General features: G+C 39.0%; 1 protein-coding gene across 15 annotated transcripts in view; it reads left to right on the forward strand.

Moving 5' to 3' along the window:
- LOC118411561 (MAP/microtubule affinity-regulating kinase 3-like) overlaps positions 1-17,020 on the forward strand; it is a 33,066-nt gene that overhangs the window by 5,661 nt on the left and 10,385 nt on the right. For 10 of the 15 annotated variants that reach the window (XM_035813948.1, XM_035813971.1, XM_035813980.1 and 7 more), the window contains exons 4-11: positions 10,343-10,391; positions 10,892-10,957; positions 11,811-11,881; positions 12,521-12,577; positions 14,006-14,242; positions 15,149-15,268; positions 15,444-15,518; positions 16,111-16,210. In XM_035813948.1, coding sequence (XP_035669841.1) covers positions 10,343-10,391; positions 10,892-10,957; positions 11,811-11,881; positions 12,521-12,577; positions 14,006-14,242; positions 15,149-15,268; positions 15,444-15,518; positions 16,111-16,210 — 775 coding nt within the window. The remainder of the gene's footprint in view (positions 1-10,342; positions 10,392-10,891; positions 10,958-11,810; positions 11,882-12,520; positions 12,578-14,005; positions 14,243-15,148; positions 15,269-15,443; positions 15,519-16,110; positions 16,211-17,020) is intronic. The other 5 variants (XM_035814056.1, XM_035813999.1, XM_035814009.1 and 2 more) reach the window with 2 other exon arrangements.

The raw sequence follows: 17,020 nt of genomic DNA on the forward strand, positions 1-17,020 counted from the left end.
ATTATTTTGTCTTCCTCATTACAATTTGATGTTATGGGAATAAGACACAAATGACGGCTGGGAAATGAAGTATTGATCTACAGTGTACCTTTTTGCGGGAAGCATTGGCATTGTATTGTTTAAACTATCTATCTCCATACCTTGCCAGAGCTTGAAACAATAACCTCCAATATGCGCACACATCTTTTTATGGAATGCAGAAAAAATACAGACAGCTTTCAATTTTGCAGACTTTGGCAAAGGTTAATACCGTCCCCAAATATAACAGTAAATGGAGTGAAAACAACATCTGGTTGTAATTTTAGTTATAAACTGACCCAAAGAAACAATTTCTGTTACAACTAGATATAGCCCTTTTAACATTGGTAAAAATTGTATGAAAAAAATAATGTGCAAAGTTATCCCCATCAGAAAAAGTTTGATACCTCTCTGCCCCTTCACAGTCCTTTGTGGTTTCCCCCATTATGCTAGTCTTTTCATGCAGGATTTGGTAATGATATGGACTTGAAAAGGTCATCAGACTACCTGGAAATGGTCCTAAAGCTATCAGACAGATGGTGCAGGTCTGGTAATAAACCTTCACTATCGTTAGGCCATTCAGACATCATTTTACGGATCTGATCTTGTCTGTGAACTGGTCTCCCCCCTACAAGACATATTGCTCCTGTTGATCAGAAGACACAATCTGTGATGAAGCCTTTCGTTCTATGACAAATGTTGAAGCCAGCACATTGTGTATCAGTCACATGACAAGAACACTGTCATGAACTCATGAAAAATGATAGTAATAGTAATACGTCTTATGTATGTCATCCCAAAATAAGCACACTCCCAGCAAATTTAAGGTTTACAGAGGATGTGGTTCAAAGAATTGAGCTAGTGCTGCCTTATACGCTGACAAATACGGTCTGCGTCGGGCCAGCTGACATGAAAGCCATCTTCTGGGCTCAGGCCTTAAATCTTCATTTTTTTAAATGCTTATGCAGAAGGAAATGTCTTAAGGTTGCAGACAGGTAGAATATTAGCTGTCCTCTGGTCTGAAGTTTTGTCATGTAACTTTTAAACATATTTTGGTAGTCAAAAGATTCGTGAGATACCTATCATAAACTGCATTATCAGGATTTGACATTCAGTGTAAGATGTTTGTGTACACTTCTAGATAAAGCTGTGGGTTAGTCTAGGATACATTAAATATTCATAAGTATTCAACTCCCTGATTCATGGACGCAATTGTAACTGGAAATGACAAGAAGTAATGTGTCATGTGATGATATTTTTATATGTAGCTGATGTTCTTATCACATGTTCATTAACCTTATGTGATAACGAGTAACCATGGATATTTGTCTAGGTTGTCTAAATACACAGATGTTTAATGAATTATCTTTTGGTAAACAGCATCAAACCTGTCCTGACACAATGGGGTACTTCTTACTTTCCGAAGAAGCCATCTCTGCTATCTCTTTGCACAGGTGGTCAGGTCAGATATAGGAGCATCCTGATAAAAAGTCCACAGTATGCACTGTATGGCCTCAAGGGCCTACTTCATCAGCAAAAACTACTGGGTCTAGAAAGGGAGGCAGAGTTACTTCTGTGCTGTACTGATGGATGTTGGGTCAGCGTAGGCTTAAAACCCCATTCCTCAAGGGGAGATTATGTGCTCGTAGACGTCATAGCAGAATGAATAGAAGTAGTCCGTGCATATTAATGGCGTTTGTGACTTACACACTAATGTACAGGTTTTGCATCGTAAAGTTGAATTGCACATTGACCATTCCTTATCAGAGTTCCCCAGTAACTATATTGTTGGCCTGGTGATGAGGCAGTAGACTTCTGAGACTTGGCTTTGTGCTCTCAGCACTGTGGGCTGGCATGCCAAGATGCCATGAAAGAAAGCATTTATAATTTCACAATAAAACAGAAGCAAACACATAAGTCATAGCATCATTTTAGTCTTGATTTTTCGGTCATTACAGTTTCAGACGTACTTTAAACATCTAAACTCATGATTTATATTCTTCCTTTTCACCCTCGCTGCTGGGATGACGGCTCGAAATTCTGGGTGCATGTGCACCCAGGTGCTCCCAAAATTGGAACTGTGCACCCAATTATTTTCTGTGGGCGCACAGGGTGCACCCAAATATTTTCTTACGTTTATGTATGTAAAGATATAAAATTATACAAGTATACATCATATTCTTGACATCCACATTTTGTAAGTGTTAGAAAGATAATAAAGATGTCTGTCATGGTACTTGTTTAAGAATTTGATAGCTTGTAACTAAATTTTATTATTTGGTTATCACTTAAATTTAAGTGGTGCACCCAAAAATTTTTGGTGCACCCAATTTTTTAAGCTGGGTGCACCAGTGCACCTAATCCCAAAAATGAATTTCGGGCCCTTGATGATGTTTCTTCATATCTCCTGTACATTTCTTCTAGGGCTTTTGCTAATAACCTTGTGCCAGCATGAGCATTTGTTATACCAGCAGTGATTGACTCTTCGTCAGCGCCTGTAGTTCTAATCAGGCCTAGAAGATTGCCTTTAACCACCAGAGGTGTAACAATATTACTTATGGTGCAGTAAGTCATTTTGCACTGTACATGGCTTACAGCACATATTTCACTTTTCAGTCACCTTTCTGGGGAGTGGAGCGAAATTGTCTTTTTGCATTTCCTCTGGGTACATCTGTCTGGCAATAGCAATAGAATTCCTTGTTTCTTGGAGTTACTAAGAATTTACAGCCAGCAATGCACTTAACTTATGTTAAGTCATAATTCTTAAATTTTCATTGTGCCCCAAAAAGCAAAAATCTTGTCCCTTTCGATGTTATAAATGTAACTTGATACATATTTTTAGAATCCGGCAGATCATACAAATTTGCATAATCAGGATTTTTAGAAGCGTGTTACGGATGCAATATTTATGAGTTAAAAGTGCTATTATGGCACACATTTGAATTATAGAAGGTTATTAGGCCATTCGAGTGTTTCTTAGCATTAGATGACATAAGCTGCATCATTGATGCTGTGATGAATGTGAAGGAAATGTTCAGTACTAAACTTGAAGGTTTTGCTCATACCTTATCAAACCAGTAGTGACATGTGGTTCATTATGTTAAATATACTAACAACTTTCAGCATACTAGTAATAGTAGTATTTTAAACTAGTGATTGTGGCATATGAATTTAGCCAGAATATATATGTATTGTAAGAGTATTGAATATGATTTCTGTAACACTAGATGACAACACTAACACAAGATGACAACACATCCATCAAGAGAACCCAGCCAATGAGAAGAGCCATGAAATACATTTATCCTCATAAATTGTACAAAAATACCTGTAACCAGCACATTGCAGAAAAATGTCCTTGACTTACAGCTTGAAGAACACTGTAACTTATATAGTACACAAGTAATATCTTAAGCAATATTATATATGTGAGTCTTAATACGAAACAAGGACTGATGAGGTACATTGTACTTTCATAGATGAAGCAGAAAAATTTGCATTCGGCTGATTTTACTATTTTACAACTTGGTGTTGTGAGGAATAATGGTGATTACATCTATCACAACTTATCAGACAAAATTGACAGACAAGGCTTTCTTCAGGGGAAGACAGGAAGAACTGATCCAGCTATGAATGAACAGAAGAAGATCTTAAAATGTTTTGGATTTTGGGACAAAATAAGTATATGAAAAAGATGGGAATGATATGTTAACCTTGGCTTGGTCAATCAACAGCATGACCCTACGATATGACCTGTGGCCACCAGGTTGACCTTTGGCAGGGAGTCTGCAATGGCTGGAGGTGTGTTATATGTATGTGTTACATCTGGAGTTTCCTTGTTACTTTACAAAGTAAGGTAACAAAAATGTATAGAATCATCTACACCATTAAGAATATGAGAAAAAAATTCTAATACATTCTGCATCTGATGTTGGTTACATGTGTATCTCCACGTCCATTTTCAATATTCAGTTGTCAGGAAGGAATGATGTGTTCTATTGTGCTCTAGGCACCAGGTTGCTTACTGGATTTCTGACACCATATATTGAAGTCTTTCTGTGTCAAGTGGGAGTCAAATGTCTGATTGGTTTATCACAGATGTGATACCAGGTTAGGTTTACCATAAAAGGAGCTGTGACGATGGGGGGACATTTGTATGCTGGTCACAGTTGCTCTGTGCTTTGAGTGGTCAGAACTACAGAATGTACATGGGTTATGCATGGGTTATGCGGGGGTTCCTTTAACACCCAAGGCTTCCCCTTGTGGGTGGGGCAACCCCTATTTTCACATAATCAAGCCATGCCCATCTTCTATCTATTACATGGTCAGTCTGTGAAATTCATCACATTTGGTTTCAGTGATGGAAATACACACTTCCTACCTCTTTGGGCAGATTGGTCAGATTTTCTTTGGTGCTGTAGATATAATAATATCGGGTGTATTTTGCAGCCAGTAGGTACCCAAAGTGTGGGTAATGAGGCTGTTAAACGTGGTCGAGGCACCTCCTCGAGCACGGGACCCCCGTTTTACGTCCCTCCCGGAAGACGATTTCGTGGAAAGCTTCTTGAGGCTACAGCAATCCGGACGTTCTTGGTTGGGGGACTCCCATCCAAGTACTGTCCGGACCGCGCGTTGCTTAACTTCCGAGATCGAGGGATCGGGTGTACCAACGCGCCACGCGGCCGTAGCCTGATCTGTAAGCAGTCCAAGTTTTCCTCCGAGTTGGAAACTATAAATTTGTTTACAAATAGTTGAATTTTGTTTGCCATAGTCATGACAGCTGTGTCAGGAAATGTCTGTACAAAGTGCATGACTTCCAGAGAAAGTAACAAGGTATGGGTAAATGAGTGAGGCTTGAATGTCATGTGCACTTCTCAATTACTGGGAGTGCTGATAGATATTCAGCTGGCACAACAAGTTGTACTGCTGGCATGTGTACAGATGTGATGGTCTCCAGGCAGTGTGGGCTGCAGACAAGTGATGGTGCGTGATCCTCCATAGGAAGGCAGTGTTCTTGTCTGGGTGCAGATTTGAGGCTTGAGGCTCTACTGAATAGAATAGAAAATGTCCAGGTCTTTGCTGTTGGCCTTTCAGACCTTGTGGGAAAGACTATGTGGTTTATTTGGAAAATTGACATTCTTGTATGGAGACCCCTTCACCTTATTATAAAGACTTCATACATATATTCTGGTGTTCAACAAAGTGATTGTGAAAGCAGTTGAAATATTCATTTTCCAAATCCATGCTTATCTTGCTTGCTTTGCCCCCAAAGTCAACAGAAGCTGTGTTTTCACTCATGACCAGAGCTTGCTTCAAGGCACAGGCAACATAACAAAACCAGGCTGTCTGCACCACTGAACAAATGCTTGGTGAACTTCTTCTGCCTTTTGTCTCCCAAGGGACTGTGCTAGCAAGGCCATGCAAATGTTACACTTTGTAGTTAGTCAGTAGGAAGGAAGCAACATTGCGCACATCTCCAGTTGTTCGGTCTTGGGTTTGCACGTCTTGTGCTTATCACAAGCAACACTTGTTGTTACCCACTGTCTTAAAGGTCACTGGAGACAATGACATGTTGGAAGAGACAGGTTGTGACATGTTCCCTGGGGACACCTCACTTCAACCTTGAACATCTAAATGCTGCACTATTCTACAGCTGTACTGACTATCATGGATATTGAAGCAGCTTGGCTTGATATTTTAGATGCTACATGAATCTGATTCCATAGCCAATCCAAATCTGGTTCCATAACTTTGGCATAAGTCTGTCAAAAGACTCTCTTAATTTAGATTTATTTTCTTGAACAGTAATTTGTTGAAAATTGTAGTATCTGTTTATCAATCCCTGTTTTGAAGACAGTTTGTAAAAGAATCAAAACCAGTATTTAGCTAGAAACAAATGGAATACATAAGCTATATAGAACCATGTGGAAAATGCCATAAAGTGGGATGAGTCTTCCCCAGTACTGTATTAACTGCAGATGGTACATTTGGGAACTAAAAGAGTGTCCGATATTCTTGACCCAGAAAAGATGCCTCCTTTCAATCCAGGACATGTCAGAGGTTAATGTTCCGTATAAGGTGACATGGTGAGTGTAAACAGTGTGATGGGTGGTATCTCTGGATGCGCACAGGTAGACTTGTTACTAAGCAGTGTGTGGGTGGGATGCATTTAAACAATGGAAGCAAAAATGTCATGACTGAGTCAGGAAACAAGTTTTGCTACCACCCACAGTCTTAGTTAGATCTCCATCATTTTCCCCAGCTTAAAAATGTTACTTTTGTTGCTTTTAACAAAATTGAAATGAAGATTTCACCTCAATAGTGTTGCTGTTGTCCTAGCAACTGTATACCACATTGAACTGGTACAATACTGCACCATACACATCCTTGTTGCCATTGCAAGGTGCTTTTCCAAAGAATGATAAGGAAATAAAGTTTTTATCTGTTCATGACTGTAATTTTTCCTATAAGTTTATTATTGGAAGCAGGAATTATGATATAACCATGCATGCCGTGTCTGCAAGCCTGGGAAATGAACAGAATTAAAATAGATCACTGACTTTACATGCAATATTTCTATTATCAAGCTACCAAATGGGATTTCAATTGATGCCGTTACAACTCAAGAAGGAATGTAATCATAGTTGTTTTCACTTGATTTGCAGTGTAGGATCTTTCATCTCAATCCATTTCCTTTATGAAGGGATTGAGAACTAGGAATAGAAATGTGCGACGTTGCGCTACCTTAGTCCTAGTTGTAACATACTGTTTACTAACCAATGTTAAGCCAGGAAACCACTATTTGTATTCATGGGTGGCACCAAGTTTACATGATTTGTACCTTGGAATATATTTAATGATGAGTTATGAAAAGCGTTGAGACAGAGAGATTGGTTGACTTCACAGAGACGAGACCGAACAGCAACTAATAGAAAGTATATTGATCAGTGGATGGGCATTGCTGAATAATTGATGTTGCTGTACAGCTCCTTTGGGCTGGGATGCTCCATCATGATTATGGGCAAAATGACTCCCTGCCTTGTGTTCCTGAAACTACTGTAGAATTTTCTGCTATTGCGTCATGTTGTTGCAGAATGCCATGAATGGATTTGTATGATTTTTGGAGTGAGTGGATTATTAGAACAGCTGCATAGCTGATAAGTCCACCAGAAACCAGGGTAACAAAGTTACTTCTTTCATCATGATGATAACCAAGATGATGACATCTGAGAGCTAAGCCTCAACATTAAGCTGAAATGCAAGTTATTACTTAAAAGTCAGTCACATTTCCACATATACAGTGTCATGTCCTTGCTGAAGACATGAGGTAATAGAAAGCGCAGCCTGTGAAAAGAGGATGAGAGCCATGATAGGATCAGGACTAACTCTATCACGAGGAAGCAGCTTCTGCTGCGATCCCTATGATACTCATGTCCTCTGTGTGTAGAACATAGTTGGAAACTTGCCTGGTATGAATAGAATTTCAGCAAAGGCAAGGTTGCTTATATCAATGGTGAGATGTTAGCCAAGGTGTAGTTTGAATGTATTGACCTTTCATTGCAGAGGATTCTGTGCTATTTTTTGTATGGCCTTAGTAGTATTTTGTTAACAAACTCAACAAAATATACTGATAGGCCAGCCCTCTGGTCTCTTCTAAGCTTTGGTGTCCAGGTAATCAGTCCAGTTTTAGCATGTAAACCTTAACTGGGCAGTATATTTTAGATACTGTACTGTATTTGCCCCTCTACTTATGGTGGTATCAGAATGTGTCATGACTTTGTGAGCCCTTAAAAAAGCCCTTAAGGATATATTAAAATGTTCAGTGTCCAATCAAAGTGTTCAGGACGTTGCTGTAATATAGTTAATAATAGTAGGTCAATCAGTAGATTGTTTCACAGGACTTATACATTGGGTTTAGACCTTTCCTTGAGGATCCAATCTGGATAGGTTGTGTGCATATCCTCAGATTAGTGCTGCTGCTAGAACTTAACTATGGCATGCACTCGGATATGTCATATTCTGGGTTGACCTGATTTTTCACTGGCAGAAGGATTCGTCAAATGTATTTTAGGGATGCGAGTCATGTGGGGAGCTTTGGCTGATGTAGGTCTGGAACCAGTAATTCGTCTGCCCAGTGTAATCAGTGGTTAAGTCAGCTCAAAGACACATGAAAGCGTTTCCACCCTGATGGCTTTAGCTATAGGCTTTTTTCTTCCCATACAGAAGGTTACTAGCCTACTCTTATTATATATGAAAACCCACCTCAACACCCATGGTCTCCCAGCATGGTATCTACTGCACATGGCATTGCTTGTCCTTGCTATGTCCGCTAAAAGTAATCAACAAGCAGATTTTGAGAACTTAAATCCATATGATTGTCTTAGACAGCCTATCAGCTGTGTTTATTAGGATGGTTGCTTGTATGAAGAATGAGGCAGTTAGAAAATGTTACTATCTTTCCTCCAAACATCTGTTTAGAGATCACACCAAAAGTGCTAGCTGCATATGAAATGCTGTAGGACAGGAGCAGGTGATGGGTTCATGTAACAAATGTTCTTCTTGGCACTTCCTGCCCCCAAATCCGGGTGGCCTGGGCACAGGAAATAGGGGAGGTCCAGAACTCTTGACTTATGCGAATATGATACAAATGCACATGTGCCTATATCAGTATCTGTATAAATGTGATATGGTTTTGTATTGAAAACAGTACAAGCTGCAAAACCAACTTTACATATGTAACAGGTTTGAGCCTTGGCAGGCAGGTTGTACCATTAGTCTCTTTTTTAAAGTGTGGCATTTCAAAATTGTACTGGCTAAATTATTACAATGCATTTTGTATTCACCTAGTTATTTCCTGTGGTTTGTTTTAAAACTAGGTGAAAAATATGAGAAATGCTGAAAATCTTTCCATCCAAAGTCCAGGAAGGGAACCTGGAAAACATAACTATTCCACTGGAAATGTGGTATTTATTTTTAGTCTGCTCTTTAGAAATGTTAATAAATCACAGAGGGGTTGTACTGGCATGGGGGTGAGGAGATTGACAGGAAACTATTCACCCAGTAGCATACCTGACAGACAGCTACTGTAAAAAGGGAAATGTTTGCAGGGGTTTGATTTTGCCATAGGGAAAAATGGGGTGTTAAATTTGGTTTTAAGTTTCAGTTGACATAAGGGGATAGGTGGGCAGAACAAAAAATATCATTGGTTTAATTGATGAAATAAAAGTTGTTCAGTACTTTGTAAAGTATATTTTAATGTGTCGGTATATTATACTGAATATTTATTAACGTAATGTTTCAAATCGTTTTGACCAGTTCAATGACCTTCCCTGGTGGTATCTGCTTAAAGGCTATGTATGACTGGCAGCAACTTTTGCCCTTCTACCTCCTAGGGACAAATAGGCTAGTTCCATAGTAAACTTATCTACTGGAAGACGTTGCTTTCGAGGTTTATTATGTTAAACAAATACGGATGCTTTGAAAAGTTCAATGGAAGTAGCCAAGCCTATTGATGACAGGGGACTGTACAGACCTCCATATAAGCCCATGTTGGTGCCCAACACACTGTAGAGTTGGGTGTGGCAGTGATCGCAGTGTTTATGGCCCTGAGGACACTCACTGTCAACAGGAAAAGAAACACTGACAAGAGGATGCGTATGGGGTTTCCAAGGTTTTGTTTTAGAGACAAACATTGGAAACACTTTCATACCTGGCTTGCTTTGATTAGTAAGGCCATCTCCTCACACATTTATCCCAGGAATGGGAGGTATTTTCTGATTCTGTCTTCTCTCTGTCGCAGTGCTAATTCAAATTTAATGCAAAAATGCTACCTTGGAAGAAAAATTGTTGTAATACAAGTGTTAGAATTAGGATGCGGTTATATGATTTAAGTTCCTAAGTGACAGTGAGTGAGATGTGTATCGAGCTGTACAGATAGTAGATACCTAAAACAATTATCATGTTGAGGCCTGGTTGTGGTAGGTAATCGTGTACCTCTTGCACTGGTGTACTTGGTGTCTGTTGTGGACTAATGTAATCTACCTCTAAACGTGATGAAGGCTAATATTAATGACATTGGAAAGGATCCCTGAAAGGCTCGTTAATTACTGGCAATGGGAAACTGATGAACACAGTTTGAGATGGAAGTTCGATGGGATGGAGCATAGAGGGGCTATGAAATTACGTTATTCCGTATTGTAGCATTAGGTATGGGAGCCGAAATATTGAAGATAACAACAGCTAAAGGAGTATAGGGTCTGATTTGTTTGAGTTATTGTTGTCTATTGATCACTAATGTTTCTTGTGTTATTTTCCTTTTCTGCAGCTTTTCAGGGAAGTCAGAATAATGAAGATGCTCAATCATCCCAATATTGGTGAGTTTCTCGTCCCGTCTTTGATGATGATAAGATGTAAATAATTAAGTGTCTTTATATGTCTTGTTCTTTCATATTTGGGCCAAGTTAAAGTTGCAGCCCTTATGGTGCGGCACCAATCTCCATCTCAATAGCCCTTTGGCTAAGTCCTGTACAAAAAGGCCTGAAGATTTGTTCTGAATGATTCTTTTAACCATCACGACTATAGACCAGCAAAGACAAATCATAAACCATGTCCCATCAGAAGTAAATCACAACTGAGCTATCAGCTAGTGCTGGCACAGATGAACATTACTAAGGTCCATGGAGAGCGGATGATGGAACCTTGTTATCTTCATGTTATATTCCTCTAGACATACAGGAGTCCAGCTGGGTTGTTCTGGACATCAAACTTTCAAAGAGTAACCTTTAGAAGTCTCACAGTTGGAGCTTTCTTGCAATTCTATTCTTCAAAGGCTGCTTCTCATTGTGTTCATTAATGTTTATATTGTGTCCTGCAGTCAAACTGTTTGAAGTGATAGAAACAGAGAAGACGTTATACCTTGTTATGGAATATGCAAGTGGGGGTAAGTTCCTTTTTTGTTGTATTTTCTATGAACGGTAATTGCCCTGTGTAGTTAAAAAAGTGTAGATGACTAACAGACTGGCAGGAGTCCAGGAAGATGATTTATTTGTGTCCCTTTGTTGCTATGTGTGAGGAGCGATCAGTATCTCCTCTACTGCAGACAATGTTTACAAAAAGGATACACTCCTATCTGTGTGTTTGTAACATAATATTCCTTATCTGTATGTTTGTGATATAATATCACATCTGTTGAGGAGTGTTGACTGGTAGCAGAAGTACTCATTGACTCTGAGTTACGTAACAGTTGATTTATTGCTAGTGATAGAGTACTTTATTAAAAGATTCAGAATTGCTAGCATCTCTCAGAATAAAGTATTATTTTTTGTTGCTGATTAATTATAATAGTGATTAGTTATCAGGGCTCGAAATTCATTTTTGGGATAAGGTGCACTGGTGCACCCAGCTTAAAAGATTGGGTGCACTAAAAAGAATTTGGGTGCACCACTTAGATTTAAGTAATAACCTAATAAAACTTAGTTACAAGCTATCAAATTCTTAAACAAGAACCATGACAGACATTTTATCATCTGTTTAACTTAGATGTCAAGAATATGTTGTATACTAGTATACTTTGATATCTTTACATACATAAACCTAAGAAAATAATTGTGTGCACAGCTCCAATTTTGGGTGCACCTGGGTGCACATGCACCCAGTATTTCGAGCCCTGGTTATGATAGTGATTGATTATAAGTAGTGCCTAGGCAGGTAGGCAGGATTAATTTTAATCATTGTGCTCAGATTTTCTCTGCTATTTATGTTATTTAAGTTTTTCTTTATCGTGTTCCTTCCAGGTGAGGTGTTTGACTACCTAGTAGCCCACGGTAGAATGAAAGAAAAGGAAGCCAGGGCCAAATTCAGACAGGTATGGAAAGTTTCTCATATAGTAACAGGTTATGTTACACGTTCACTGCCTGTTTTTAAGCAACTACATTGCTGTTTTTAAACCACTCATATGTGGGTAAAGGTGTAAGTCACTCTCAATATCATTTCAGCAACAATATTTGGCTAGAAGTGTTGCCCTCAACCCATTCAAAAGTCATTTAGAGTTGTGCTATGATCTGAATAATTGCCACCTTCGACAGCATGTGTACTTTATATCTTACATGAATAGCTTCACCAGCACCTGGAATGTGAAAGTGCAGCTTTTTCAGGGGGTTGCTGCACCGTTACCAATCCAGCTAGAATTCAAATGCCACTGGAAATGTTGCCATTATAACCCATTAGTGCACATTATAGCCTATTTATAGTTTCCCAGCCAACCAGGGCATATCTCTGTGGCAATAATGACTGTCTTTTGCAATATCTGGTCTCAACCTCATAATTTGTATCAATTTTGGTATTCTTCCAGAAGCTCTTCAAGAAACAGTACTTTTTACAAAGTTCATTTCTTCTTGACTATCTTAATGTATGTTATACCTATTTGTGTGAGTGGAGCATACAAGACACAGCTGCTAATGTGATGTAAGCAGGTGAAACTGACTCCGTTTTTCGTACCTTACAGATAGTTTCTGCTGTACAGTATTGTCATCAAAAACGTGTGGTGCATAGAGATCTCAAGGTGAGTATTCAGCTTGTGCTCCACAGAGCAAATAATATGAACTCTGGTGACATTTGCAGGGAAGCATTACCAGTAATTGATTATTCCTTAGTGAAATTTGTTCGCCCCATGTTTTCTCGGCCCGGCACCCTTTACAGGAAAGGAGAAAGGACGATCGAATCATAGGTCAGCTCTAGATGGCTTAAAACTGCCCTGCATGATCGTCTCCTTTGGCCATTATGTATTCAAGTAGAAATGACAGCTGTTTGTCACCAAATCCGGACCTTTCAGGTCATATTGTTTAGATAATAATATCCTGTTAATATTAAGCTTGTTATAACGCATTAACAAGCCAGGAGACAAATGTTCCATAATGTCCAATATGCTTAATGTAGAAGCTTTCTTTGCAAGATGAGTATAATTTAGAGGTGTTTGCTAGAGATAAAAATTGTCGCACCAATTTGTTTCTGTAGTTGTAGGCCCATGAAAACTCTGTGAACTTAATATTACTCGAGTAATATGTATAGAGATGCAGCAGCCTGTTTTAGGAATGAACATTATGTTGATCAAGGATAAGGAGAAAATAAAAGGTTGGTTGAACAGTTTGAGGGGGAAGGTTGCTCCAATTCCATGTCCCCACCAACCTTGGTCAGAAGATAGAAATGCACAACAAAAACCTAGAAATGAATGCAAAACAGAAACACAGAAATTCAAACATTTCATCAAAGTAAATACACTGTCATTTTTATGCACATGTTGATTGACACATAGCATCAGCACATTCCCTGCCCTTAGTTCAAATATCAGCTACATTCTAAAGCCTTTATTTTCAATGCCAGTACCTTCAAACAGTTTTCAAAACATGACAGACTTAAAAGGGTGTTGAAATGACTGTGTAGTTTGCCTGCATAGTTATTTAGCTATTTCTGGGTATTGGTAGTTGGAGCTGTGCCCAGTTGTAGTGACACGTTGGTCCGCTAACTGAATATGTATCAATAGTAAAGTATCTCCTACTGTGTTCTGAAGCTTAAAATGGGAAACGGTGAGACAGTTGCTGAAAGGGTCAAGAGAAAGTTATTGTGTGTGTGTTGTTCTGCAAAACTGTTACATTTGACTCGTTGTAACTGGTCATATTTGACTTGTTATAACTATTCATATTTGACTCGTTTTAAATTTGGAAAGAAGTCAGAGTTCCAATTGATAACTAAGGAATGAGTTGATGCTGATTCGGTAAAAAAGCATATCAACCCGAAGAGGGTTAACTGTACCCTGTCCAGTTAAGTGATGTTTGAAAGGTTTTGATATTTATATGGCCACACAGTCGTCCTGCTGAATGTTCTGTTCTATAATTTTCACCAGTTTGATATGATTCCCTAGTGGGTACAAAATAAAGCCATTAGATAAATTTTGAAAACTCATGGATTGATTTATTGACTGATTATTTTCCAGGCTGAGAATCTGCTGCTAGATGCGGACATGAACATCAAGATTGCCGACTTTGGGTTCAGCAATGAGTTCACCCCGGGGAACAAGCTGGACACGTTCTGTGGGAGCCCACCCTACGCTGCTCCGGAGCTCTTCCAGGGGAAAAAGTATGACGGCCCCGAGGTGGACGTCTGGAGCCTGGGCGTCATTCTCTACACGCTGGTCAGCGGGTCCTTGCCCTTCGATGGCCAGAACCTGAAGGTGAAGTTTCAGTTTCTGTTGATAAAGATATAACCTGATGATGGTTATGATACCATCTATGTTGGTATTGAAAACTTCTGTATAATTTTCCCTTTGGCAAACAGACCCACTTACTTCTGACAGGTGACAAAAGCATATGAACCCAGAACAAAGTTTGACCCTTCATCCCTGTTAAGTGAAAGATAATGGACATAATGTAGCTCTCTTACAAAATAATCCTATTCAGTGTCATTATCATTCTATCACAAGAAAAGACTCACAGATCAGGACATAGCTGTCAAACAAGGATTTTACTATCTACGGCCAATGCTTGGAAAGAATGTCAATGTGGTGTTTCTGAAAGGGTCACTTGTGTTATTACAGTTGATCGGCGTTAAAAACAAAAATTTCATGAGAGGCAAAAAGAACGTCCAAACCTTGACTTAGACTATAACAATGTAACTACTTTATACTTGTGAAGTGATTGACAGTTTTTAACTGAAGGGTAGACCTCCCCTCCATTGCCAAGGTCACCTGGTTGTCCTGCCAGCTGTTTGGAACTGCCTCCATAGAAACCATGTTTTCTGGGGTTCAGTTTCCTGTTATGGGGTCACTTGTCAGTGCCTGGCCATCAGTCATTCTACAGGCACCTGTTACTGACTTGTGGTGAAAAAACCAAAGGTTATTGACCATAAACATGATGTAGTAATGAAATGTTTATTTGTTATTAGGAGTAAGTAAGAACGTTTTATGATAGACAACATTTTGATATGTTTAGCCAGTAGTTATTTGATTGAACAAGTAGAATGTTGCCCATCTTAGCCTTTCATATTTTGTTGACTAGATTTGCAGCTTGTCCCATAGCACAGTATATTATTCCAGTGAAAATTTTGTGATGACTTCTGATTGTTCAATGTTGTTCTGCAGGAATTGCGGGAACGGGTGCTAAGAGGAAAGTACCGCATTCCATTCTACATGTCCACTGACTGTGAAAACCTGTTGAAAAGGTTTCTGGTCCTAAATCCATTGAAGAGAGGGTCATTAGAAGTAAGTTACTCTTTCTTTCCCTTTGAATACTCCCTTGTCCTGTCACAGTATATCTTAAATTGTTGACAAAGCATTTTTTAAGTTGCTCTTTTTTTTAACCACTTTTAGTTCGCAAAAGGTAGAGGCAACAGATTTGTTTTAGTGTAATGTGTGTTTTTGGTTGCCGTCTCTGTAGCTTGGTTTTTCTTTGCCGCAGGAGGATAGTGAGGAAAGACCAGGAGGGCACAAGGCCCACTGGTTTAAGAAAAAGGTACTGGAGAAAATTACAGGATTTTGAAGTAAATTAGTAGTTTCTTGCTTCATGCTTCTAGGGCTATACTGTATGATAAGATGTATTTTGACCAGTTGTATTTTTTGCATGACCAGGTGTTACTGTAGTTCTGGTATGCCCATAGATTTTCTAATTAGATTTTTAAGAAGGCTGTCAGGCTCTCATGAAGATGGTGTTGACTGATGCACGTAAGAGTTATGATATGAACAAACATGTTCAGTTAGTTAAACTTGGGCATGATGTGCACTATGCACCACACCATCAGCTGAAATGAAAAGCATGAGTGCTGAAATAGGAGAGGGGGGTGTCGGTTATGTACAGATCCTGGCACTGAGGTACAGGAGGAAAGATACCAAATTTGCAACTAAGAGCCGAATAAGAACAAGAAAATTCAGTGCTGGTTGACAGGTCACAATATATGTGAGTTATAAGTAGAAAATGGGAAATGATTACTCAGCAACACATTCTTTTCATGTAGTTTTCATGTAATATTGCTGGTGTCTACCACGGTGAGGTTAGTGTGGTCTCACTGCTGCTCTGATGTTGGTGGTCTCTTACCACTGTTCTGCAGGCAATAATGCGGGACAGATGGATGAATGTAGGTTATGATGATGATGACTTGAAGCCATACCGAGAACCTGACCCCGACTGGAGTGACCCCAAGAGAATAGGTAAGGACCAAATCTGTGGCTGCTTTTGGAGACTTCCTGTTTGCCTTATTATAGACTTATGGATATCTTAAGTGATATCGGTCACCAGGGTTGGACAAGTTTTTTTAAATTCACTATTAAAATAAAAAATTTACTTGCCCGGACCAACTTTTCACTTTCCCAAAACTCTAATGTCACTTTTATATGCATTTTCACTTCTAGCAATGGAATTCTTATTATTGCTAATATTGCTGATATTTTTCTATGTTGACCATTGACTGATGTCATGACTTTAAAAAGTGATATCAAAATCTTACTCAATGGAAAAATCTTACTTACCCGATCGCGGGAAAGGGGGGGTAGGTTATGCACTTGCCTGGCCAACACTTTTACTTGCCCTGCACAATAGGGCTAGTGGACTTGTCCAACCCTGGTCACTTCTAGTTTGGATAAACACTGGGGATGTGGAAAATATAATCAAAAGCATGTGTCTCAAAACGTAATTTTGATGGTTCAAGAAAAACATACTGCAAACATGTGAAACCATACAGCAACCAAATTGTAGTATTTCATAAATCCCCACTGTCTTTCCAACTTGATGTTGAACATCTTTGAATATGATGTATTATAATAGCCAGCAATACTCCAGTATGCTGGTGATATTTCTGAAAAAAATAACAAAACTAGGCTGTGCAAAAAGTACATTTTATGGATGACCCTATCTGGAGTCAACCTTGTAAGCATTCAATTAACAAATTCTTGTCATACCCATGATTTGTGGCAACTTTTTATTTGGATGTGAACATTTATATTCGGCATTTCCTGTTTCAT

This window comes from Branchiostoma floridae, chromosome 1 (genome assembly GCF_000003815.2).
Source record: "Branchiostoma floridae strain S238N-H82 chromosome 1, Bfl_VNyyK, whole genome shotgun sequence".
Classification (NCBI taxonomy): Eukaryota; Metazoa; Chordata; class Leptocardii; order Amphioxiformes; family Branchiostomatidae; genus Branchiostoma; species Branchiostoma floridae.